Raw genomic sequence first — 26,836 nt, 5'->3', positions numbered from 1 at the left:
TATTATCATCAAAATTGAGGAATTAAATTCAAACACCGCCTGATATTTTTCTTCTTTCTCTTTTAAGAAAAAGATTAATTATACTTTGATTAGAATGATCAATTTTAATTATATTGTTTTTAAACTATATTTAATGTTTCGCATATTTTAGAAGTTAAAGTACTGCAAAATCTAATGTCCTTAGGTTTTTCCTTTTTTATGCTGTATATTTTATTTTTAAAAAATAGCAGTTAATGTTAAGTAGTAATAAATTGACTTTATATATATAATGATTTTTTGATCTGGTTATTGTGCCACATTTAAATGAATTTGTAATAGTGAGGTTATTGCAATGTGGCATAAGGTTGAAGAAGAAAAAAAGTATAACAAAATTTTAATTTAACACCTAAGCAACTCTTACATTAAAATTAATTTGAATCTGATAAAATTAATGAGTTACAATTTGAATTATTTTTTGTGGTACTCCACTGTAACTTTCATTCAATGCTTGAAAAAAAAAATTGTTAACCAATTATCAAACATTTAAATTTGTTTACTACTCGATTGTCTAATATTGATGTGTTTGACCAAACTCAATATTCAGTTTCTCTGCCGAATATGCAATGCACCGAATATTTGGCGCATCTCTAATTTTTATGTTTTATGTATTTCTTAGAAATCTCTGAACATGGTTTGTGCTCCTATTGGGTTCTTAGATGCTTTTAGATTCTCGTTAGGTGTTTAATTAATCCACTCGTTTTATTATTTTAAGTGTTTGTTATTTTGCCTTTTTGAAGTTAATCCATATCAAATTATCTTGTTCATGACACTCACCTTCTCAAATTTTATACAAATTTGCTGTACTTGTAAACTTTTTTTGATGCTGATTATGAAAATATATTATTAATTTCAGATTGATGAAGGGATCAAAAAGTCATTAGCCTTTAAATTTTTGCTGAAATGATTTATCTTTTGTCTTTTTGAATGATCTAAAGAAAGGTTTAACTGTAACTCCCTAAAAACTTGTCGTACAGCTTGAAATTTTTATTTATTTTGCTTAGAATTATGTAAGCTTCACTTTAAAGAGTTTAACTTGTATAATTCTCTTTAATTTTTTCCTGCAAGGGTTTACTTCTAAATTTTTTTACTCAAAAATGCATCAACTTTATTAGAAATTTACTCATAATGAACTTTCTTCAATTTCAACCAAATTTCATCCATTTATACAGCTAAGTATGTTTTATACACCTGGTAAAAAAAAAATCTCAGTGAGCGACTCACAGCAATCATTCAAAACTTATTATGTTCAGTCGAAAAAAAAAAAACTCTTTTAAAGAAAATTGTACATTATACTGTGTTTACCACCAAATGGAAGTCAACATCTATAAAAGAAGCCATAGCATGAGAATTTAGGATAAATATGCTAACAAAATAAATCCAAACACCAGTATAAGTAGTTATGATTATCGGTCGGTAAAGGTTTTTACATTACATTTTCTCTTGCGGGTGGTTTACTTCTTTTAACAGATGTTTCCTCAAAATGCCCCATTTTCAACTTCAACCAAATGGTGTGGCAGTACCTTTGAAAGTGTGTAAACTCTTGCTGATAAATTTTTGATGGTTGATTCAGAATATTGTTTTAATCCTAAATTTTATATTAAAAAAAAACAGAAATTTCTTTTGTTGTGTAAGAAAATGTAAATGATGATAAATGCCTACAGACAGACTTTTTTTATTCAATTATACTCTGGAACATAAAAAATAGCGCCCCAAGAAAGAACAAAGGTACAATTGCGAAATTTTGCATATGAAAAGAGTGACATCTGATATGCAAATGATCCAGGTTTGGTGTCAATGCGCATGACTGTTTACTCTACAGTATCGGTGAAGTCGGGGAAAAAGTGCTATAAAAACCAGTGCATAATTTAAAATTTATAAGTGTTACGATTACATCTCGATTATCAGAGAACCTTAATGAGTGAAGGGTGCCATGTAGACGAGTTAGAAAGCATTTCTTGCAGTTAAGTGAGTTTGAGGGAGGTTTGATAACAGGCATGAAAATTGTAAGCTGGTCAACGAGCCGTGTTGCTGCCTAGGTGAACCATACAGAGTATTCCAAAAGAAACTGTTGGAGGCAGTGGACTCACAATGGTACCCACGTGCAGAAAGAATGAGTCTGGAGCGACCAGGAAGACCATGCGGAGAGAGGATGGAAGGAGCATGCGGCAAGCGCTCGTGGATCCTACAGTGACTCGTTTCACCATACCAGCAGACTTAGAGGTAGCAGTTGCTCCCCGAAGCATTTCTAAATGTCTTGTTAAAGTAAATCTACAGTCCAAGTGCCCTTTTAAAGTCAGGGTTCGTACGCTCCTTCAAAACTCCTCCAATACTCCTTCATTTCGGAAATTTTTTTGAAGGGCCCTTCAAACTCCTTCATTAGGGTTTGAACTCCTTCAAAACTCCTTCTTTCTTAGTTCAAGACTACATAGTCTTCCTGTATGACAGTAGCTTGAAATACCTCGGTTGACAACTTAACTTTGTCGCAAGAGCGAAAAAGGCAATTTTAATGTAGTAATTTTGTGTTTTTTTTTTTTTTTTTTTTTTTATAAAGAAATGATTTACAAATTGATCATAGTTAAGTAATAAAAGTTGAAGGTGAAAGTTTTATTAGAAGACTAAAACATTTCATAAGTGAATTAAAACATGCTTAAATTATGCTTGGCTATTTTTTCAAGTTTTATGATTATGGCTTTTCCCTCCACCCCACTCTCAGCTGCAAAAGTCATTTTGTCTAATTATTGTTAAAATATTTAAAAATACATAAGCAGATGTACTATATTTTAAGTGACTGTTTAAAAAAAAACCATTGTTTAGCAAAGTACAGTTATGATATTGTAAAATGAATCATCCGCAAGTGATGTCATGCCTTGAGGGGGAGACAGGTTCATGAAAATGTGACAAGGGGAAGAGAGAGGGTGATGAAAAGTAACATCACGCAGTTGTTATAACAATATGTTTTTAAAAAATATAATATGTAACAAGAGGAGGAGTAAGATAAAGTGTTACACTTTGTGACAAAGGGGGAGGGGGTCAATTATGTTGAAAAAAAAGTGCGACATCATTTAAGGGCAGCCCACTTACTCCTTCAAAATCTCATTTTACTCCTTCAAAACTCCTTCATTTTATTTCTGAAACTGAGTACGAACCCTGAAAGTTCTCCCTTTAACACCAAAACATGGTAACTATGTCTGCAATGGCACGAAGACAGAGCAATGTGGGATGTCACTGATTTGCAAAAGTTGGTACTCAGTGATGAATCCTGATTCGTTTTGGGGTCAGATAGTATCCGCACATGGATGTGGAGGCGCCCTGGAGAAAGGTACCACTCCACCAATTCTATTGCATGACACACTGCCCACACAACACAGCGGGCATAGTGGTCTGGGAGGCTATAGCATATGATAATTTGTCCACTCTAGTTGTGGTACATGGAACCTTAACAAACCAGCGTTATGTTAATGACATTCTGCCACCACATCTAGGACCGTTCCTAAATGGCCTCCCTGGAGCAATTTTCCAACAAGATAATGCTCGCCTGCATACAGCTAGAGTTGCTCAAGACTTCTTATGTCCTTTTGAGACTCTTCCATGGCCAGCCCGCTCCCACAACTTGTCTCAAAAAGAGCCTGATTGAGATAAGCTGAAACACCAGATATCGTCATGCTAATCTGTGCAAGATTTAGAAGTGGCTGTTGAAAATTTGGGGGTCGATCTGCCTCAGGACAACATCAGAAGTTGAATTAGATCAATATGGGACCGTATTTCGGCATGCATTGCAGCAAAAAGTGGTACAACGTGCTATTAGAGCAGCACGGTATTTATCTCATTTCTTAGCCTGTATTTGTTTAATTGTCTAGATTTTGGGATCAAGTGTATCTCTCATCTGTGATATTTTGTACATTAAATTTCACTTCAATCCAATGCTTCCTTCTTGGGGCGCTATTTTCAATGTTCCTGAGGTATATTAAGATTATTTGATAGAACAGGACTTCGCAACCGGTGTGCTGCTGTATTTTCGTTGTTATATAAAAAGAAAAACCCTTGATGTATTTTATTTTAAAGTTACTATTGAATTGCGTTTGTATCGTTTCATAACTTCTCAATTCATCCTGTCGATCATGTGCAATAAGACATACCCAACAAGGGGAGAGGCGGGATTTGCTGTCCCACCTCTTTTAAACTTCTTGTGATCCCATTACTTTCAGTGTTTGAAAATGGATTCTAATTTCCATGAAATAAACTAATTATACAGAATTTTTCTAAATCTTTGGCAAACAGGAGTATCGCCTCCCTCCCCCAGGCAGAGATCTTACCCTCCGGCCCAGAATTTCAGCCCCAGCTTTAATTTTTGTTTTCCTTTTTTCCAATTCCGATACTAATTTCATTTTATCGTAGTTTCTCAAAGCTCGGTTCTGAGATCATGAAGCTCTCATAGCAAAGAACTTACCAAATGAACTGAAGTCAGCTTTGGCTGAAGTCGTGAAAATCGTGTGGCTGAAGTCGTAAAAATCGTGAATTCCATAAAATCAAGGCCGCTTAATTCTCGCCTTTTCTCCGTATATTTTGTGAAGAACTGGGAGCAGAACACCACTTCCTACTTCTTCATACAGAGATTCGCTGGCTTTCATGTGGTAGGGTACTATCAAGAATTTTCAAATTGAGGGACGAGGTGCGACAGTTATTGATTTTAAAAAAGAAATGCATTACGCCAGTTTGTCGCTAGACAAATATTGTCTGGAAAAACTAGCTTACATGGCTGACATTTTTGAACACCTTAATGAATTGAATCGGAAAATGCAAGGACAAGAAAAGAATTTGGTTAACATGTATGGACAAGCTGAATGGGTTCAAATAAAAAATTCAGCTGTGGAGAGAAGTAGATCGTGGCTCATTGGACATGTTCAAGCAAACCGTCAACATGGCAAGTAAAGGAAATGGCATGGAAGAGAAGCTGCTGAATGTGGTGGCAGAACATTGTCATACTTCAGGACAAGTTTAAGCACTATTTCAAGAATATTAACATGGAACAGTATGACTGGATTTGCGTTCCATTCTTTTCATCTGTGGATGCAACAGTTAAAGGCCTTTCTTTGAAGGCGCGAGAAGAATTTATGGACCTCAAGAGCGACCGTACTTTTAAACTTAAGTTGAGAGAAGTGCTTCTGGACGAATTTTGGTTGCTGGTTAAAAATGAGTATCCCACCATCTCTTGTCTTGCTATGGATGTGCTGTTACCATTTTCAACTACATATCTTTGCGAACTCAGCATCTCAACCCTCACACTTAGAAGAAAACAGCAAGAGATCCATCTCTAAAGAGCCTGATCAAGAACTTCGTTTAGCTCTTCCCAACATAGAGACGGACATAAAACGGCTTTGCTCCTCAAGTCAGGCTGTGTCTCATAAGTGTCAAAGGGAAGTTAGGTGCTTGGTTTTAATTTCTTGCTCGATTCTTTCTTAAAACATTTTTCGATAAATTGTTAAACTGCAGTGTGCACTTTAAGGACATGTTTGACAGAAATGCTTTGAAACATATCAATTTTCTTTATAGTCTGATATAGGTAGTTTTGTTGTTTATTATCAACTTCAATACATTCCAAATATTTCTACTTTCTAAATAAATTGAAATATACTACGTTAGTTATAATTGTTTTATTCATATAAAAAGTCCCATCCCCCCTGTCTTTTTACCAGTGAATGATAAAAACATTTCTATATTACTATTGCGAAATTAAGTTTAGTGTGCCCCATTGATCTAGAAATTTCTTGAGTGTGCCGCAAAGTAAAAAAGGTAGAGAATCACTGCGATTAGAAGATCATGTCAGAGAACTGAGTGTTACACAGTCATATTCAAATTATTTACTTACTAATTTCTGCCTAGTCTCAATCATTCCACAATTTTATGGAAATTATTTTATGCATTCCCAAGAAAAGTTGCTTTTACTTACAGTTTAATATGGGAAGTCTTTGTAAGTGATGAGTGTTAGACCTCTTCTAAAGAATATGGATACAGAAATGCATATGGAATAAAGTGATGCAACAATTCATTTGCATCGTCCATTACCTTCTCACTTTGAGCCATAATATGAGAGCTTTTAATTTCTCTTTGTACAGCTGATCAATACAACAACGCAGGACATATAGAATTGGTGATAAGCCTAATGTTTTAGTGTGTGCTGTTGGGGATAAAATATGCTTCTAAAACTGAAAAATTCTAATATTGGAAAATAATCTGAAAAGGAAACAAAAATTTTTAAATTCCGGGAAAACAATAAAAGAGTGTTGTACAAGTTAAACTCAATTTAAATTCACTTACATAATTTTGAACAAAATAATTAAAAAAAAAACACTTAATGTTCTGTAACAATTTTTTAGTTACAGCTGTTGTATTCATACCTATTTTGCGGGAGAAAAAAATGTTAGGTCCAAAATGTTTCCAAAATTCATCATTCATATATTTTGAAAAAATTATTTATGTTTTCCAAAATTATGCAACCGAAACATTTTTTGTTACTTTTATAAGGTAAAAGCTAGACAATTACTTAATGAAAAGAAGAATTGCTTCAGAATCGATACGTTTCGCTTATTTCAGGTGTTTTCTCTTATTGTTTTAATTGATTTCAATCTTATTCTATAACATTTAAACCAGCTCTTTTTCCTTTTCTAAATTTTTTATTATATTGGATAGTTTTTTTTTTTTAATTTTTTTTAGATGACTTTTGTTTTTGAAGGTTTGGAAAAGTAAATTTTTCCCCTGCTGTATGTTACAATCTAGTATTGAAATTACTCTGATCCCATTTTAAATCATAAAAAGATAAATACACTAAATACACATGAAATTTAAAAACAGATAACTTAAGCACTGATGCATTAATCATAGAAGTTGAATTCTTATTAATGGTACATACTATATATACCCAGAGCTGCCAACTTAAAATCCTAAATCGTAGCAGCATTTTGCAGTGGGGGGGGGGGTGATCGCTGCAGATTTAAACAGTGATGAATTGTCAACAGTATAAATAGCAAAAACAATGACACTTAACAAATTTCAAATATGATACCGAAAAAATTAATATGAAATTTTAAAAAATATTTATTTTTTACAGAATTTTTGGCAGTTTTTCCGCTTTTTTGCTGAAGACTCAATGACTGGTTCAGCGTTGCGATCTAAAAATCGGTCCATCTTTACACCATGCATTTTTCGAAGAGAGATGTATGTTGCGCAGTGACCGTCAGCGCATGTGCAGAAGTTTGATTTTTTTTAAACTTACTGTTTTTTTTTTGCATTAAGCTTACAAATTAAAAAAAGAAAATCGTAATTTTTGGACCCGCTTTCGTAGTGCCGTAGTTTAAAGCTGTAATTCCTATTAACTATGATTCTTTCGTAGCAGTTGACAGCTCTGTATATACCTAGTGTGTAAAACATATTTCAATGTACAGCCGTAAAATAGTTGAAAAGGGCTGTTTGCAACCTGTACAGTGAAAAAGCAGCTCAATAAAAGGTGATACATGTGCAAATAACAACCCTATAACATCAGAGGGTCCCTTGCATCATGCAAGAATAAGCAAATGCAGTGCCAAGGCAACTCAAACAAAAGGAAAATGGTGCATGTTCGACATACCCTGCACATAAAAATTCAATTGGAGGTTTATTATGACTACAAGAAACCATCGGGATACTTTTAAGCATGGTAAAACAATTGACAAGCTTGAAGTGAGATTTAAATTTAATGGCGGTTGCACAAGACGTTGGAATTGACAAAAGTGTAGTTTCAAGAGCTTTGAAAGTCTTCCTATGACAGCTAGAGCTGTAAGAAAAGTCGGCAGACGTCCGGCTAAGACAAACGAGGATAAGCAATGGCCAGTATATAGTGCTGCAGTCAAAAAGAGACTGGAAACAGACAACTGGCAACATTGCTTACCAGCTGCATACAGAGACCGTACAACAGGTGTTGTGAATTTTTAGAGCCAGATGTTCGTGTAAGATGGTCGATTCACCCGTTGTTCTGAATGCTGCATGTCAATAAAAGCAGAGCAGTCCATCTGTGGTACCACATACAGTGGTGTCAAGAACACAAGGACATCTCATCAATGGAGTCACATTCTGTTTACTGATAAATCCTTGGTTGAATCGAAAGAGATAGGAACACAGTTTCATCCCATGAGCTTGATATTTTTGACCAAAGCTCGCTTACTGGTGATTTATTGTGATGAAATTATCTTCTCACTTGTATGTCTGTTCAGAGGTGCTATTGGTACAGGGATTTATTTTTTTGTGGTGCCCAATGTACATCAATATGGGAACTACTATTGAGAAGTTGCTTCCCATTAAACATTTGTGGATTGCTTCAGGGAGACATCTGGCAACAGGCTCATATCTTTCGGGAAACACCACATAGCTGAAACAGTTGTTAATCCCATACAAAATCATTGTGAGAGACAATGTGTCTCAAAACGAACCATGGGTTCTTATTGTGCTAAGACAGCAGTGTGGTCGTTGTGATAATCTGTTAGGTCTCTGATTATGACAAAATAAAAATACTTAGTGAAGGATCAAATTCTATGAGAAACGAAATGTGATATTTCATATCATCACCTCAGAGCAACAGTAAGACATCTAATCCCGGGAATAACACTAAGATATCCTACTGTTATTCTGAGGTAACAATATAATAAATGAATTCAAAGTCTAAGACAACCATTAATTGTTACAGTTTAAAATAGATTTTTAAATTTTTAGTGTTTTGCTTAAAATAGTTAAAAGGGAATTTTTCTTAATATGAAACTGAATTCACTGCTTTAAAGTTGTCATAACTTTTTTTTTTTTTGCATTTGCATTCTCTCAAATAACAAAATGTTTTGAAAAATCTTTTATAACTGGGACATGAAATATAAAAAATATCTTTAACATGTTTTTGTTGTACTTACTTGAAATAGCTTGTCATGATGATTACAAAAAAATCTCCTTAAATGCTCAGTTTTGAAAAGGTATTTTTTGTTGTGTTTGAAGGCATGTTTTTTGTGAGAATCAGTATTATTGTAACTAAAATCCAGTTATTTATGAAAATAATTATGTTCAATCTTAACAATATTTCTTAACTTTATAAAGGTTATTCATAAAACAGGTTTATAAATAATATTATTTTACTTTGCATCCATTATTCATAGAATGAGAATGGGCCTAAATATTATTTAGAAATTTTAAAACTTAATTATCTTTGATATCTTGAAAAAAAAAAGGGGGGGGGGAGACTGTTGGGAAATTTTATTAGAATCCAGTAAAAGGTCTATACTGCTGCTCTGTTAAGAACTTCAAGGATAATTTGGTCACTGTCATTGATTAAACTTGACTATCTTTCAAATGTAAGGTAGGGTTCTTAGCACAGAGCATGGTGATAAATTACTTCAAATAACCACACAAATAAATAACCCAAATAATGGTTTGTTTGTGCATATCTCTATAGAACAATTGTTTTTATGTGTGCTGATAAATGTTAATTTTGTAGAAAAGAAGGGGAAAAAGCGCAGTTAAATGGAGTATTTAATATTTTTATGAAAAGGTCTTCCACAGATGGTGGGGAAAAGAAGTCATCACTTACACCATCTTTGAATAAGAATAAATATTAACTAACACTTTGAAAAATATAAAGCTATACCTGCCAACTTGTACCATTTGGCCATACATAGTAAGATTTTCAGACGTTTTGTACGATCTTATGGCAGTTTTGTACGATTTTGTACAATTTGTACAAGAACTAGGCACTTCTTTATCAGATAACAGTATGGAGAAAATTTTAATCTGTAAGAACTTCCAGAAAAACTATTGTTTTGAACAAGTTTTTGATGGACAACTTTTGAACGCTGCAAAGTTTGCAACTTTTCAAAGTTTAAGTTCATAGAAATAAAAGTTTATTAATTGACTTATTTTTTAAATTTATTTATTTTTTGCTTATAAAAGCATAGATCAAGTAAAGGCAAGGATTTTAAAATATTATAATACTTTAAATTTTAATACTTTGCTTTATAATGGTCAAAAAAGCGTAGAAATATAGCAACCACATACATTGTGTAAGATTTTTCAAGTTGGTCTGTTTGCAGCTATGTAAAGCTATCTTTTAACTGAAAGAACAAACTTTCAATAAATATGAAAAATGTTTAAGGAATGATTATTTAAAAAATATAATACTAGCTGTTGCACTTTGCTCTGCTCTAGTTTTAAAAGCAACGTGTTATATCTAAAAAGAGGAACAAATGATACAGAAAAACTCAAACTAACCATGTATACTAATATTATAAAGAGAGAAAGCGGATTTTTGTGTGTTTATATGTTCAAGGTAATCTCCGGAACAACTGCACTGATTTGAAAAATTTTTTCACTATATGAAAGGTGCGCTCTTACTGAGTGACATAGGCTATAAATTATGCATAGATGTATATATACTAATTTTTTAAACCGATAGTTTGTTTTCGTTACCAGTTTATGTTTCGTACTGCTTTATTTTTATACTCGTAAAAGCAATCACTGATTGTCCCACATTGGGAAGGAAAAACTTGTTGACAGTTCTCTTAGAACTAAATGGGCATAGCAACGAAAGACTGGTTGAAGGTTCTCTTTGAACTAAATGCAAAAGGGTGGGCTCACATGACTGAGAAAATATTTACGGTGTTAGCATAAAAACCATTAAAACCCTTACATGTGTCTGAGGCCGCAGAGGATACGGTGTATAGCATTCTATTAGCCTTGGACATAGCAAACCATTTAGTGTCAAAGAATGTTAATACTTCTAAATTTATTTAAACCAATAATAGCTGAGATTCACTTCGGACAAATAAGTTCTTGAATTTAAGTAGTGTAGATAGACAATAATAACCCATGTTTCTAAAAGTTGTAATTTTGCATGCATTTCAGACTATTTTTTTAGGTTTTTATTCATACTAAAATTGAAATAAGAAACATCTGCTAATGAATTCACTTAAGTACATTTAATTTAGAAAATTATCAACTCAAAGAGTTATTGCACATAATTACTGTACATTCAAACTTATGAGTTCAAACAGTAACAAACAAAGAACATTCGATAGGAAAGAAATTGAACAAGAAGAGGAAAAAATATATAAAAATTATTTGCAGAAATGTTTTTCATGATGACCGCATTTAAGAGCTTAAAACAATATCGTTAAACAATGTAGGTCACAAACATACTATCAGAAAGTAATTGCCAAGGAAAAAAAGTAGAGGTATGTGAAAAAGAATGACCTTTCAGTAGAATATACAATATTCTTCCTACTAGATAATTGGAATTTGGTCAGTTAAGATGTTATTTAGGACATTTTCATAGTCTAACATATCTCCAAAGACTTTTGACATTTAAAGGTATTGCCAACTTAACAAGCAGCATGTATAGAACTCGAACTTATAGAGGACGACAAATTTTGGAAACTAACCTTATCTGATACGTGAAACTTTTGACTCTGCTCCTAAACACAGATAATTGTTTATAACTAAACTTTTATGTCAACTTTTAGATTTTATTGGTTTATGGCAAACAATTGAAAAAATCTTGAAGTTAACAGATTGTAAGAAGAGCGTCATCAGAAATATTATGATTGTTGTTTAATGTTAAATGATATAAACCAAAGCCTAATTTAAATAAAAAGCAAAATTTGTCAGTGAAGCAGAAACTTAATTGGAGACTTTTGTTTGCCATCGGGAATCAACTAAAAACAACTCAAAAAAAAAATCAGAAGCGCAAATTAATGTTTATCGGGATTACCATTAGAACTGGAAAAACTTAATAAATTCAATGCTAGCCAAAGCTCGATAATTAAGCTATTGCAATAGTTTTTCACGGAACTTGCAGGACTTTTCTTTGGTGGAAAAATTGACAATTCTACATTTAATTACTTTGAAAATCTCCTTCAATAACATTTGTATGTTCCACAAGAAAGAATGGGCCATTGGGAGGATTTCTTCATAAGGGGGTCTCATAATGTAGGAGGAATGTTCAATGAGTTCCTGCATAATATTTTTTAAAGATAGATCGCTTTTTAACCCGAACAAGGTCGGGATGGGTCGCTAGTACCATATAAAGCAAAAGCTCTGAAACTCGTTAGGCGCGAAAAAACGTTGCTTTTTAATTATTGGTATTCTGTGCTATAAAAACACCATGAGATTTTTTGAAAATTTTCAAATGTCCTTGATAATAAAATGTTGAATAGTGAAATTATAAATAAGTATGTTTAATGTTACAATTTAGAATGCTATCATGACTGATGCTTTAATTTGGCACAGAAAACCATTCTAATGAAAAAGTAACAAAAAATAAATAGCTGATTATAAAATACATTTTTTGCAAATTTAATATTAGTAGCTTAAATTCCTTCGACAATTATACCCTGTTTGAGAATAAAATGGCTTTTTTCTTTTTTATTTATAAGAAAAACCTTTCAATAACATTTCATAGTTACATTATATTTTTTTAATTTATCCAACAACTGGTGCTATTAGAACAGAGGGAAATTACATTTAGCTGTAAATACTTTTTTTTACACATGCCTAGAAGATGAGAAAGAATCGTGCTGAGCATTAAAAAAAAAGTATAATCCCGGCTTAGAATCAAAATCGAAAAAAAAAAAATGTTTCAAGGTGCATTAGGACCCAACTCAGAATTGGTTCTTATTCATATAGTGCCAAAACCTTAATTTTATACTTCTGGATCTTTTCATTGTTCCAGGAGGCTATTGATAAACACACTCACTTTCATTTATTAAGATATAAAAAATATAAAAAGGGTAAATGTTACAAACAGAAAATCTATTCAGACAAAGGAACATTGTTTCTCATAATTTGTAGCATCAATCATGTTTGAAATCTTTCTTGATTATTTCTTAGCACGTTAAAAAATACCGCTAGTTTTCTGTGCAAGTAATAAAATGTTCCTCTTTCTGTTGTAAAAGTTGAATGCAATTTATTTGTTCAATAATTTTGAGAGAAATTTATATGCAAAGGAGTGAATTAAAAAATAAAAATAATTATTAAAAATATTTTTTAAAGTAGGATTTATATGCAATAAGCATGTCGTACAATATCTTTAAAACCCTAATAGATTTTAAATGAGTGTATGCAGCGTATCATTTAAAACTAACACTACAAATATAAATACTGCCATTTCTAAAAATAAATTTTCAATCACTGCAGCTTTTTCAAGAGGTCATGTTTAAATTTTTCATTCAAATAAGTTTCTTCTGTTCATATGTTTCTTTTTAGAATATCTGTTTATTTCTCATAATAAGCTTCCCAATGACAAAAAAGGAAAAAAAAAATGATTTAGTGCGTGTTTCTTAAGGAAAGGGATTCGTTCTGAAAAAGCATATATGACCATTTTTAAATGGATCTATGACCAGCTTTTCAGCAAGGCAACAATCCCCGACCTTCACAGCCCAAGAAACCTCTCTTCTACAATAGCTAGGCTACGCACTGGACATTTCAAGGACATGAAGATATTACCAATTAATAATAAATCATATCCTATCTGCAATCACTGTCCCCATTTACAACTCACCCCGGATCATGTTTTTAACTGTCAGGCCATTATTCGCTCCCTCCTCCAACTTGGAGCACCACCAATTGAAATCCTGTACAGCTATCGGGCTCCAGAATTAGCAGATCTTGTTATCAAGACTTTTGGAGGCATCTAAACCTTTCGCACTCTGCACGTCATTAGACACGACATGAAATGAAACCTGAATATGAGTACATAACGAAACATCAGCTATTTGCAGCTCTAATCATATCCCTACAGTGCCAAAAACTCCGATAGTATACACACACATTTCTGCCATTAAACATTGAAGTTGTTTACTCTATTTTATATGAAACTAAAAGCTAGTTCAGCATGGTTGTCATATTGAGAGGAAGATTTTTGATATTATTAAAATAGTTTCACAAGAATTGAAATGATCCTGGTGCAACAGTTCTACTAGAAATGCAGCACCTAGGTTGAGTATTTTACGTTAAGCTCTTTTCTTAATCTTTTGTGTGCATCTGTCTGGGAAACGGCATAAACATTTTTATTGTTCTGGGGATGTGTCTACAGGCAGCAGCCTAAATAGTTGCAGATTCTCTGCTGTCTCTATGTTGATAACGAAATGCTCCCAAGACTCTGTACAAGTGGTCACTTATACATCAGAGTGAGGATCCCGAAGGGTTAGAATTTATCTTAGAATTAATTTTAGAATCTTCTAAAAATATTACATTCATAATTAGCAGAAGTTATATGTTGAATCAGAAATGCAGAATAATTTTTTATTTAGTTTATTCAGTTATTTCATACTATACATTATTTTACAAACTTTGTTTATACATATTTTTCAACTAAAAGTTTTATTTTGCATAACTATTTCAGGAAATACATTTTTAGTTAGTAAAATTTGTTTAAAAAAAGTAATTTTGATTTAATATTGGCTAGTGCATAAGTAATGGTTTTTTCAGTGTTATCGCGAAAATGAACAGTAGTGTTACTTGCAGGGCTGTCCGAATAGCTGGCTGCACCCAGGACGAAAGTTTCCTGGCGCCCCCCCCCCCCATACACACAGAAAAATCAAGTTAGTTATAACATCAATGCATAATCTATACTTATTGTTTTTACATATTAATGAACAGAACAATCAGGGGACTATGCATAATACAAATTAAAATGCAAGCAATGAATCTGTTTTGAATATTTGTAAAACATTAATGCCCCAAAAACTATTTGAAAAATGGAAATGTTGAAAATTCAAATATTTATCTAGTAAGATATTATCCCACTAGATAAAAAACAAACACTAAAACTAACACTTAACCGCCGCAAAGCGCCCTTAATGTCGTGCAATCAGGGCATTTTATAATATGAGGGACACAGTAAGGTGCCCCTTGTGAAAATGTTTTCGTGTGAACGCCGTCGTGTTCCTCAAAACGAGGGGCCCCTCATTTAGTGGCGCCTGGGGCGATTGCCCCACTCGCCCCCCCCCCCCCCCTGGGACGGCCCTGGTTACTTGCAGGGGTGCTTGGGAATTTGTGAAAAATTACCTATATGCCTAATTTTATACTTATATATTTGATATATACTTATATATTATTGTTTGTTATTTTTTTGGTAAACATTGAAGACTTATTTTTTTTTTATATTTAAATATTTCTTTCAGCCAGAATATTCTATGTATGTTTAGTTAAATTGTTAATATCTTATAAATTTACCAATAAGTTGGTATTATGCTAATAATATCCAATAAATTATTTTAAGATGAAATTTAAGGGGTCACAACAGGTTTTCAGTTTGTCCCTTGCAAACATTTTGCAACAAATGAAAATTGCACTACCTACTGAACTTATGAAAAAGAATAACTAGATACAATTTTCATAAATCTCCTAATGAATACATATGAACTGATTCAAGGATTCCATGCATTTATAACACAGAAGTGTTAATAACACAGAATGAATTAACACAGAAGTCGTAATAAATAGATATGTTATACATTTCATTAAAAAATTGAAACAAAAATAAAATACAGCCAGTGATTCAGCAATTTAGCTTTTTGACATATGATGCTCTTAAAGAACACAAAATTTCATTTAAAACTTTTTAGTTTTATGATTAATGAAAAGAAATTTTATTTGATTTAGTCTTTACAATTCATTGAAAACATAAAAATTGGAAAAAATTGGATTGGATTGTCATTGTAAATGCCAAGAGGTTACAATTTTCAAAACGATGAAGTGAAAAATAAAATGGCATATAAAAGAAGTTCAGTAAAATTATTTTAGAATTGCATTTTAACAAGACTTCACAATGAATACTATTAAGAATTACCGACATAGTCACTGAATATTTGGAGTGGGTGGGTGGGGGGGGGGGGGGGTAGAGATAAAAGCCCAATGAAAAATCCAGAATTCTAGTGCAAATCACCCCTAACTTTCCTACGGTATAATTCAGTTAATTTTCAAAGATATTCTAAGAAAAAAGTTTATCAATCTTGATTTGCTTAACATCTCAAAAAGAAACTCATGCATGAAAAAAAGAAATTGGAAATAATGACCCCTCATACCCCAATGTTTTCTTTAGACAATCCAAGTCTTTGGCAATTTTTTAGAGATTAATTATTATTGGGTTCAAGATCATTGTTTCGAGAATCTAAGGAAGCCAATTAAAATAATAATAATAATAAACACAAACACACTCTTTAAACAATCTGAATCATTGAAGAATTTTTTAGAGATTAATAATTTCTATTAAGCTTCGCGAATCAAGATAACTGTTCCAGAAGAATACCGAGGAATTTTTTTTTTAATTTATGAATCAGTAGGGTACATTATGTTTTAAATTTACAGCACATGCTTTGGAGGACCTTAGCATAAAATATTAAATACAATCTAATAAATCCTCTTTGTTTTATGTATTAAAGTTTTTAAATTTCAAAGCTAATAGTTGAAAGACATAAATGTCTTAAAAATTTATTTCCTGGAGTTTTTAAAAAATCATATTAGGATCTTCCAGATTACAAGTAAGTTTGAGCCTTTAGAAACATTTTTAGGTAAAGTTTTAATTTGGTGTGGCATATACTAGTTAACTAGGTTGCTAACCTTTCACGTTGGAGAAAAACACTTCAGAATTTAATGTTTTGAGTTCAGTGTGCTGTAGAAACTAGTTTTAATCTGTAAATACTTTATCAGTATAAGAACCTAAACTGAATACATTTTTCAAGACAATACAAGAGAGAATGAATCTTACTGACTAGATAACTGATAGTATTTATACTGTTAAATATACCTATGATACTTTTGCAAGCAAATAAGAGGCAAAATAGTGTATTGTATTTTTTAATTATTTAAAACCGTGCTTTCATTTTTTAAGCATTTGCTGATGTAAGTCATTCCTCCCCTCAGTGAACTAAGTTTATTTTTAGCTCGTAGTTTTTTGGTTCGCAAGCATAATTGCTTGATTTTATGTATAATCCGTACATGAAGGAAAAATTAGCACTTCCATAAAGAAACAAAATGTACCACATTTGTAGTTTCTTCAAAGTGCTACCTTGCTATTTCATTGCAAAGGAAAGGAAAGATGATATTCTCATCACCCTTAAACATTGCTCTATCAATCAACTACTACACATTGAAAAATGTCCGATTATCTTCCTGCATGGTATTTTCATGTAACATTCTTTATTTTACTTTAAATTTTCTTAAAAAATATTTCTCTGCATTGACTTAACACAACGTTTAAAATGAAAAATTAGATCTTAGTGATTGGATTTTTATTTGCAAAATAAAAGCTTAAAACTTTGTTACCAAATTCAAATATTTTGTAAGAGATAATAAAATGAGCCATTGAAATTTGAACAAAATTTTTCAAAGTAAGTGCAGTACAAATTAGTTGCTTCCATATTTGGATAAAATCATCATCCTTCTGCTCCCAAGCATTAAAGTTGTTGACAACAAGAGGCGAATTCCAACACCCACAGGAATCATTTCACTTCAGATTTACGTCGTAACAAGTCCCTGATTCCTCAAACAAAGAATTAACAGGAGGATTTATAACGTCAATTCAAAGGAAAATGCTACCAATTTTTTCTGGAAAAATTAATTTTCAGTATGTCAACACTGAAACTTTTGATTTATATTTGTTAAAGCCAAGCAGTAAAGAGACTTATAATTTTGAAGCTGTTTACTAAATTTTATGTGGAGAAAAATAGATCATGATGATTTTTCTTAAAATGTAGTGAAACTTCAGGAGCGACTATCTGCCATTCCAAGAAAAATCATTTAAGACTGAGAGAAATGTCAACATTAGAATGCTTGAGCGTAAACATATGATTGCTACAAAAATACAGACAAATTTGGGTAAAATGAAAAAGGCTGCAATGATTAGAGTGAGTTAGTTGAAACTAAGAAAATTTAGGGGGGTTGAAAAAATTGCTCAATCCCAGTTTTTAAACAGTAGATCAACAGGACCTATCAACTCCCATTCAGAATTTAAATAAATATGGTAGTATGCATTATTAAATGTACCTTTTCTTTTTTGAAAAAAAAAATTATTGCAAGGAATAATATTGTAATTTAATTATGACCTACTCTGATCTAGCTAGTCATGTGAATACTAAGTCTGTTCATGAACTACTGTCCTACTGCCTCTCAGTTCAAGCAGAAATTTTTCTTCAAAACAAAAGCTTGGCATGAATTTTGCATTTTAGGAATTGCCAAGTTTTTCTTCATGTAGATTGCATTCAAAGCCCAATTTAGAAATTTTCCAACAATAAGCCAGCCATATCTTTAGAAGTTATCTTAAAGAGTAATCTTATCTTAAAGATTAAAATTTAAAAAAGTGCAGGAGAAATGCAAATACACACCTTTATTGTCATTACATATGCTTTGAGCTAGGGTACACTGAAGGTATAAACTGCTCTAACAAAATACTAAACAGCAAAAAAGCATTGTTTTGGGGAAGGAGATTATACTGCTGTGTGCAGGTAAAGAACAGTAACAAAGGCTATTTTTCTTTTTTGCATTTTTGTCATCTACTGTACAAGTTTGCTTATTTGGTTTCAGCTGAGGAAAAAAAACACTAAAGAAAACGTCTAAATCCAAAATTTCCCTATTTGTTAGTAGAGTGAAACCTCTCCGAGTGGCTACCTCTCTTAATGGCCACTTTTTTGCAGCACGGATTTTTTAGCTCATAGACTTATTGCTAAAAATACCCTTAGCAAGGGCTACCCAACCCTTCTGAACGGCCGCCAAGTGGATGCATCAATTACATTTTTCCGGAAAATCTATTCACTTTCTGTTTCTAATCTGCAGCTTTTCAGTTCGAAAAGGAATATTCTTATTGGCCTTTAACGAATTCCGATAATTTTGGAGTAAAAATGTCACACATGTTTATTTTATTAGTTGGTCAGTCTGTATGTGTAATCTGGGTTGCAAACAATACTGTTGAAGATCATTTTATGAATCTCGAGCAACATATATTGAAATTCTGAACTATATGAATGCGGAAAATCGGCGAAAGAATTAATAGATTACGATTTCGAATTCTTTCCAGCACGAAACAGCAATGGAGAGCTTTGATAACTACACTGCCGACTGAGAGAAACATTTTCTGGCTAACAAGTCAGCGAAAATAAGGGTTTTCAACCATATCTATTAGTTTGGGATTGATTTAAATTAACTAATCACTTTGTTGTGTGTATTATTAAGGGGCCATTCTTTAATTACGTAAGGGTCTCGAGGGGAAAGGGGGGTTGGTCGGAAAAATCTCTACATACCCTTACTTTGCGGGGGGGGGGGGGGGAGTCAAACATACTCTTACATAATATTTTCCAAGTCGATATTTTGTATTAGAAATCGTGCTGTCTAGTGGATTCGCAGGAACCATATTTCATTTGCGTCTAAAAGGTAAAAAACATAAGATGAGCTGATCCTACAAAGAATGATTAGTGTAAAATACAATAAAATAATCGCACTGCCATGTTTTATTCTTAATTAGTATGGTATCATGTAATAAAAAATGTCGAGAAAAAATTCAGTCTAGATTCCAACGTTTTGGCGTTTTAGTAAATATTTCTTTACATGAAAAGGTTTAATTTAATAACTAAATTTAATAACGATTCCAGTGATGTAAGATTCGGTATTTTATTTTGAAAAACAAAATGGAATCTTGTGTAAGAATGGGGGGGGGGTTGAAAAATCTTACGTACCCTTACATTGGGGGAGGGGGGTCACAAATTGCCAAAATCATCCTTACGTAATTAATGAATGGCCCCTAACATCTTTTGAGCAAATACATTTTTATACCTTTCAGGCACTAATTCAGCCTCCAACAATCAATTTACTAATATGTTTTGTAATCATGAGCAACCTAAACTTTCAGCTGAAGTGATTTTGGGGATAATAAAAAAAGTCATCGGGAATTCAGATACAATGACAAATAAATTGCTTAGAGCAAATTATTTGTCATTTTGAATTTGATTTTGAAAACAATTGTTGGAGAAGATTAAAAACTTAAGTCACAAATTGTATACTTTCTTCGAAAAATGTAAACAATTACTTAAATGATATCCTGTTTCCCTTTTAGAACAATCTCAAACTTTATTCTATGTATTAGACTTGCTTATATTGTGTATTATAGAATTACATTGCAACTATAACGAAAACCCTTTAAAGCGGCTGCCCCCTCTCAACGGCTGAAATTTTGCAGAACAGAGGGGTGGCCCCTCAGAGAGGTTTCACTGTACTGAATTAAAAACTCGTTTTTTCAAATCTCGAAAGCTCATTTTTTGCAGGTACTGCTGTTTACCTGCCTAAAGCAGAACATTTCGATGCATTTTACACATCATAAAAAAAATTTAAGAAATGAAACTATATTTTTTCATAATTTTGTGCGAAGTCTATAATTTTAGGGGACTCCTGAGCCAGTATGCCCTTATGCTTGATGCATGGGTCTAATGGTTTATCAAGACCAAATTATTACAATTCTAAAATCTTATTAGTTTATTACTTTTGCAAAAGGAACTTATTCCACTTTTATTGTACAAATTACAAAAATTGAATACTTTTATTGCAATATGTAAGTTTTTGTGTCTATATGTATATGAAGTGGATGAAATTAAGTATATGGTAACATGTTTATTTCATTTCAAAAATGCTAAAACCCATTAAATATGTTAAAATGTTTTGTTAAAAAAAATTCTGAAAATGTTGCCAATGATTTGATTTAAGAGAAAAAAAAAGGGGGAGAACCTTTCTAAATGCATTATATGAGCTTATAAATGCTGTTATTCTGAAGTTTAATTACAAAAAATAATTCATTAATGAAACTTCTCCCGCATGCTGTGCATCAGATTGGATTCCTAGTTGAACATCGTAAGCCTAAAGGGGTGAGTTGTAAATGCATACAATGATTTTTAATTCTATATTGCTATAGATATATTTAGATTTTAATTTGCTTGTCCTCCCCCATATTGTTTTAAAAAATTGGAATCAGATTATCTGTAGAATTGAAACATTTTTGAAATTCAAGTTTATGAATGCTTCAATTGAATTTTCTTTTAGCTTGAAATTTAATGTTCATACTTAGTGAATTTTTATCTATCTTAAACAAAACTCGAAACACAAAAAAAGGAAAAGTAAATTGTTTGGGAAATCCAGGGGAGGGGGGTCAATTGACCCCCTCCCTGATTGCTCAAATGATGCCTGGTTGGGGGTAAATTTGGAATGAAAATTACAGACGTGTAAAGAATTACAAGAAATCCTACCTTCAGATCACTCATTGTCTTGTGACTCCAAAAGGTGTATGAAATTTTCAAATCAAGTTTGTGACAGTGGAAGTTGGACAAGGCTGTGTTAGATGCTATGGTTTTGAAACTTGAGCAAACAAAAGGGCATGATCCAAGTTTTTTAAAACTTTATTTTTTCTTAATATCGACTTAAAATTTCTCATTTAACATCTTTTTTCTTTTTATTTTAATTTTAGTTTTATATCTTATCCAAAAATTAAGTTATTTATTCTAGCATTTAACATAATTTAAATTTTCAGTGCATTGCAAAAATCTGTGTTGTTCAGACGAACAGTAGAAAAACCGAGGGGCCCTGTGTGGTCCTTCTTGTTATTTTTTGTTCAATATATACATTTCTGAACCTAGTTCAGCTTTTTTTCTTTTTTCATAATATACTATTTTAGAGTTAGGGAATATTTCAAACGCCATCTTATGCTGAATTTCGGCATACTCTGAAAGATAATTTGTCTGGTGCCTAAAAAATATTTCTGGCTTCTAAGATTTTATAATTCTTGTCAGTCTCTGGTTATTAGAGAAAACCCATTTGGGCCAGTGGGCGAACTCAATAAAATATCTTGAAAGAATTACACTCAACCAAAAGAGGTGACATTAGCTTCTTCCGACTTCTTAGGTATATAAGGTAGTCTTCAGTCTTTTTAGTGTTAAAATTTTAAATGTCTTGTGGGAATGAATATTTTTTTTTCTCTTTCTGCAGATAGAAAATTGAATAAGAAGTGAAGCCATAAAAAATATCAAACCTAAATAGAGTACCTTGATACAATATTTGAAATAAGTTACTTGTGCTACACAATGAAGTTGCATGTACAAAACTGTAAAACTAATAGCCTATTTAAGGAAAAGCAACTTTGAATAAACGTATCTTTGGTAATCAACCTGTTAGCAATGATTATCAATGCTTTTCTCGTGGTCAGATAATTTGTTTAAACTTCGAATTAAAATCAGTTTCTAATCGTGCTTCAAACTTATCAATAAATCGCACCTTTCTTTAAATCTTTATCTGTAATTAATCATCGTTAGAATTTTCAACAAAATTTCTTTAACTGTATTATAGTGACCTTGCCAAGAGGAGGGTCCAAGGGGTCTGGACTTTCCTTGAAATGAAAAAAATGTCAATTTTTTCATATGATATTCCTGCTTGTATGATATAAAAAAACTCGAGTTTGATCTCATACAAAAATTCATACTCAAAAGTAGAACCACATAACATATACGAACACACCAACGCTGTTTGTAGAAAACTTTCAAAAATCACCGAATTATATTTTTTTCAAACAAAGTTTTTTATTCATCCTAGTTTTCTTAATGTAGCATTTCTTGATTTTGCTGATTGTGTGGGAATAGCTTCTGTTACAAATGAAACTGACACATTAAAAAAAAAAAAAATCATGGTGTTTTAGCTACCATGCTAATCTCATAGTGGCTCTCACTTGCACAGAACTTAAAAGTTTTTGCTTTTGGGCAGTTTAGGACAGTTGGTGTGCACTTTTTTTTTTTTTTTTTTTTTTTTTGAGTGATTATTTGAGTTTGCAGAGTTTTACCTTTTGAGCAGACCTAGATAATTTGTAAAACTCGGCAGCTTTTCTTGGGATCTGATTTTTTTTATATAACTACAAATTGAAATAAAGATCTGTTGTGCCTTAAATGGATCAATAAGTTAGAATTCCAATTTTTTGTTATTGAGAACAATTATACTTCGTTTTAGCATTCCCACAAAATAGGATCTTCATTCACAATTAACCATTATCAATTTTTCTTCTTTTAACAAAAATTCATGACCTGGATTACAGGGCAAAAATAGTTGACCTTGAAAAAAATACATTAAAAAGTTTTATTTAAAATATTTGCATATATTTTTTTTTCTCCATCCCCCCCCCCCCCAGGAAAGAAAACCTAAAAAAATTAAAGCAGATAATAGTTTAGTATTAATAGTAGTAATAATTCAATTACAAAGTTGATTTCAACAGTAGTGTTATTTTGAAATTTAACTTTGATGCAAAATTGTTTGGCAAGATAAAAAAAAAAACCATTACATGTTTGTATGTTTTATTTTTGCTGGCTGTAGAACCATTGTGTAAACAAAATGAGACAGGAGGAAGAAGGGGGTATGTGTAAAAACTTTTATTTATGGCAAGTCCAATCTGTGTTAGTTTCCTGATAATCTAAGTTAACTAATTTTTCAAACCAACAAACGTAAAAAAGTAATAAAATGAACTATAATTTTAAATTTAAATCATGTGTAGCTAATTAATCAGGATTTTAAACAGTTGTTTATAAAAGAAATACATAATGCATAAAATTGATTGTCATTTATAAATATAGAACCAAATTTTTTTTAGCTTCCGAATGCATACAACTTGCTAGTACTCAAGTAAAAAGGTCGTAACACATAGCTATTGGTAGTTTATATTTAACCTAGGACAAAAGCAATAATTATTTCCTATCCATTTGATAAGGTAATATTGGGTTAGTTAGACACAGATTCAGAGAATTAGTCTGAAAAATCACTAAGTATTGTAGGAAAAATAACTTAGTACATGATTCAATGAATAACTGATGCAGAATAAAGCTTAACATTGAGGAAGGTATTTGCTAGTAAAGGCTAAGTCTAATTAAAAAAATTTCTGTCACAGATGTCCAAACCTAACTATCAGAAAAGTCAAACTAAAAAATTTTCTGTCATAGATGTCCAAAACTCTCTATCAGATTTTAATGAAAAGATTTGTCTTTTCTTTCAAACACTTGTACAGTCAACTTATGTATTGTAGGGTCACTACAACTAGATAATTACAAATTTTGAAAAATCAACTTTTTTACTTCTGTCGATAACTTTTGTTTGAAAGAAGACAACTTTAATTTAGATACTTACTTAAACTAAATTTAGAAATGGTAATAAAATAACATGTAATCAAGTCTACTTTTTCCAAAAGTAATGAAAAAAAATTAATTTGTTGAGTGTTTCTCAAGTTTTAAATTGTAGTTCTCAAATTCTGAATACTAGTTGCAGTATCCACCCCACGATATACCTTTGCTCAATAGCTATTAATTATTCAGCTGAAAAATAGAAAAATATTTTTTTTTAAATGACATGTAAATTGAAACATTAATAACAACTGAAACTATTGATTTAAAGGTAAAAATGCTGCTCTTGTAGTTACGGTAGCATGGGCATGTAAGCCAGATATACAACCGTGCAAGTTCTTACACATATATGTAAAGCAACTCAATATTAATGTCAAAGAAACCCTACTAAAACCTTGTGTTCCTTCCCAATTATATGAGAAAAATTTAAAGAACCAAAAAGATAAACTTGATAATTTCCATTATGTCCATGACAACATCCAGGGCCGTGCTTAGGGGATGGTAAACTGTGCGGCCCCACAGGGCCGCTAAAATATTACAAGAGAATAAAATATTTCTTTACAAAAAAAAAATCTTCTTTCTAATGGTACCAACAAAAAGAAGATGCAGTGGGACAAACTTTGACAGCCACTTTGGATGCCAATATCTTTTAGAAAATCAATATTTAGGCTCTGCATTTAAAACCCATTAAAAGCATGTATATTGACAATAGAATTACTAAGTAAGAGCTTTTTAATCATTTTTATTCAGAATTTATGACAGTTTAAAAGTTTCTCCACTGCGTTTTTCTTGCGACTTTGAATGCGTGCTACCAGGCCCGACGAGAGGTCATGTCAGCCTAGTCCGAAACTAGGGGCCTGGTCCTTGGGGGGGAGAGAGACTGGGGGATGCAACACTGACGCAAAAAAAGAGAAAAGAAGAAAAAAGAAAAAGAGGGAAAAAATTCGGAATAAGAGAAAACATAAAAAGCAGTTTTGTTTCCCCACTTTTTTCTTTTTCCCTTCTCCCCCCCCTTTTCCCCTCTTGTTCCTTTTTCTTTTTTCGGGAGGTGGGCGGGGCCCATATGGGATGACATTTTTCGGAGATCCTAGATCCTCGGGATCTGGATCAAGGAAGCTGAAAATTTGCATAGGTTAGTTTCAAAAGCATTTCTACAGCTCTATAAAATTTATCCAAATCAGGAATGGTCGAGCAGGGGACCCCTAGATCACTGGACATGGAATGACTCTTCTATATTTGCTATTAGTAAAAGTAAAAAGGCAGAAAAAGGTCAAAGTTTTTCATTCTTATTCCGAACGTTGTTCTGAAGTTAGATTTCAATTTAGTATTTCATACCCCCCCCTCCCCAGACTAAAAACAACGCACAATTTGGATACCAGTCTTTATTTCATCAATTACATCGCTTTCGGATTCCAAAAATTTTCTTTGCAACTGTACTTTGTGTCATATTTTTTCGCATTAATTTTGTTATTACTTATAAAAATCTTGATTTAACTTATACAGCTGGGTTATGTTTTAGGAGAGAATAAATAAATAACAATAATAACTATTTATCGACAATTAAAACAAATTTTGCACAGAGCCGCTAAAACTCTAAGCACGTCCCTAACAACATCATCATGTAATTTCAAAATTTTCTGGAGGGGACGTAGCACTTGCCCTCTCCAGACCTCCTAAATGATGGGCCTGTAGGAAACAAAACAAAAGAACCTTGTTTAGCAGACCTCTACATAATCTGGCCCACTTTTGTGAAAATTAAAAAGATGGGAGAGCTTAAACGGCTAAAAAAATGATGGATATATATATATATATATTTTTTTTTTTTTTTCCAGTCTCACTGATCTTCTTAATGGAGTGTAGAAGTTCAGTGTTTTGAGAAAATATAAGTTAAAGTTTATATATTTTTAAAATTTGCTACATATTGTAAAACATTTGATACTATGTTTTTTTTTCTAGAAATTCTCTGAAAGTGATGCCAGTGAGGAAGAACTAGAACTTCGTAGAAGACTTTTATTGCAACAACTAGCAGCTCATCAATAGTTTTAATTATTTTCATATCAATTATTTTTTGTAATTCATTGTGCATTTCACAAATTTCATCAGTTTTACATCCTGATCTATTTATTTTGATCAAATAAGATATTAAAAAACAAACTTTCCAATCAAATTCAATAATAAAACTATGTAATTCATGTTCTTCCATTTTGGTTTGAAAATAAAACTGTTCTGTAAATTATAAATTTTGGCTTACTTTATTACTAAGTAATGGGTCATTCGCTAAAAAATCAACCATTTTTTCATGCCATGCATTTTTTAAAGACTAATTCGTAAGTTACTTTTTTTTGTCATAATATAATACCTCCCTATTGCACTTTAAAATTGTTGGCAAAAACAATGAAAATAATTAATTGTAAATTAAATTTCGTTAGTTAAACTAATTTCAAAGCTTGAACTTAAAAGAAGGAAAATAAGCATACAAGTTCTCTTTTTGCAGGGTTCAGTCATTAGGCAGAAAATGTGATTGATTTGGGTGTCTTAATGAATCAGGAACAAAACCAATAGAATGCTAGGATTTATCAATAGAGCAATTTCAAACAAATCTAAGATGG

General features: G+C 31.9%; 1 protein-coding gene across 2 annotated transcripts in view; it reads left to right on the top strand.

Moving 5' to 3' along the window:
* The window catches only part of LOC129224179 (pre-mRNA-processing factor 40 homolog B-like), a 123,616-nt gene extending 97,149 nt beyond the window's left edge, over nt 1-26,467 (top strand). The window contains exons 26-27 of one of the 2 annotated variants that reach the window (XM_054858595.1): nt 20,913-20,948; nt 26,184-26,467. In XM_054858595.1, the coding sequence (XP_054714570.1) occupies nt 20,913-20,948; nt 26,184-26,267 (120 nt within the window). In that variant the 3' untranslated portion in view covers nt 26,268-26,467. The remainder of the gene's footprint in view (nt 1-20,912; nt 20,949-26,183) is intronic. The other variant, XM_054858596.1, reaches the window with a different exon arrangement.
* Nucleotides 26,468-26,836: the final 369 nt, after the last annotated feature.

The sequence above is a fragment of the Uloborus diversus genome, chromosome 6, assembly GCF_026930045.1.
Source record: "Uloborus diversus isolate 005 chromosome 6, Udiv.v.3.1, whole genome shotgun sequence".
NCBI classification, from domain to species: Eukaryota; Metazoa; Arthropoda; class Arachnida; order Araneae; family Uloboridae; genus Uloborus; species Uloborus diversus.
This window is presented reverse-complemented; position numbering and strand designations above follow the sequence as displayed.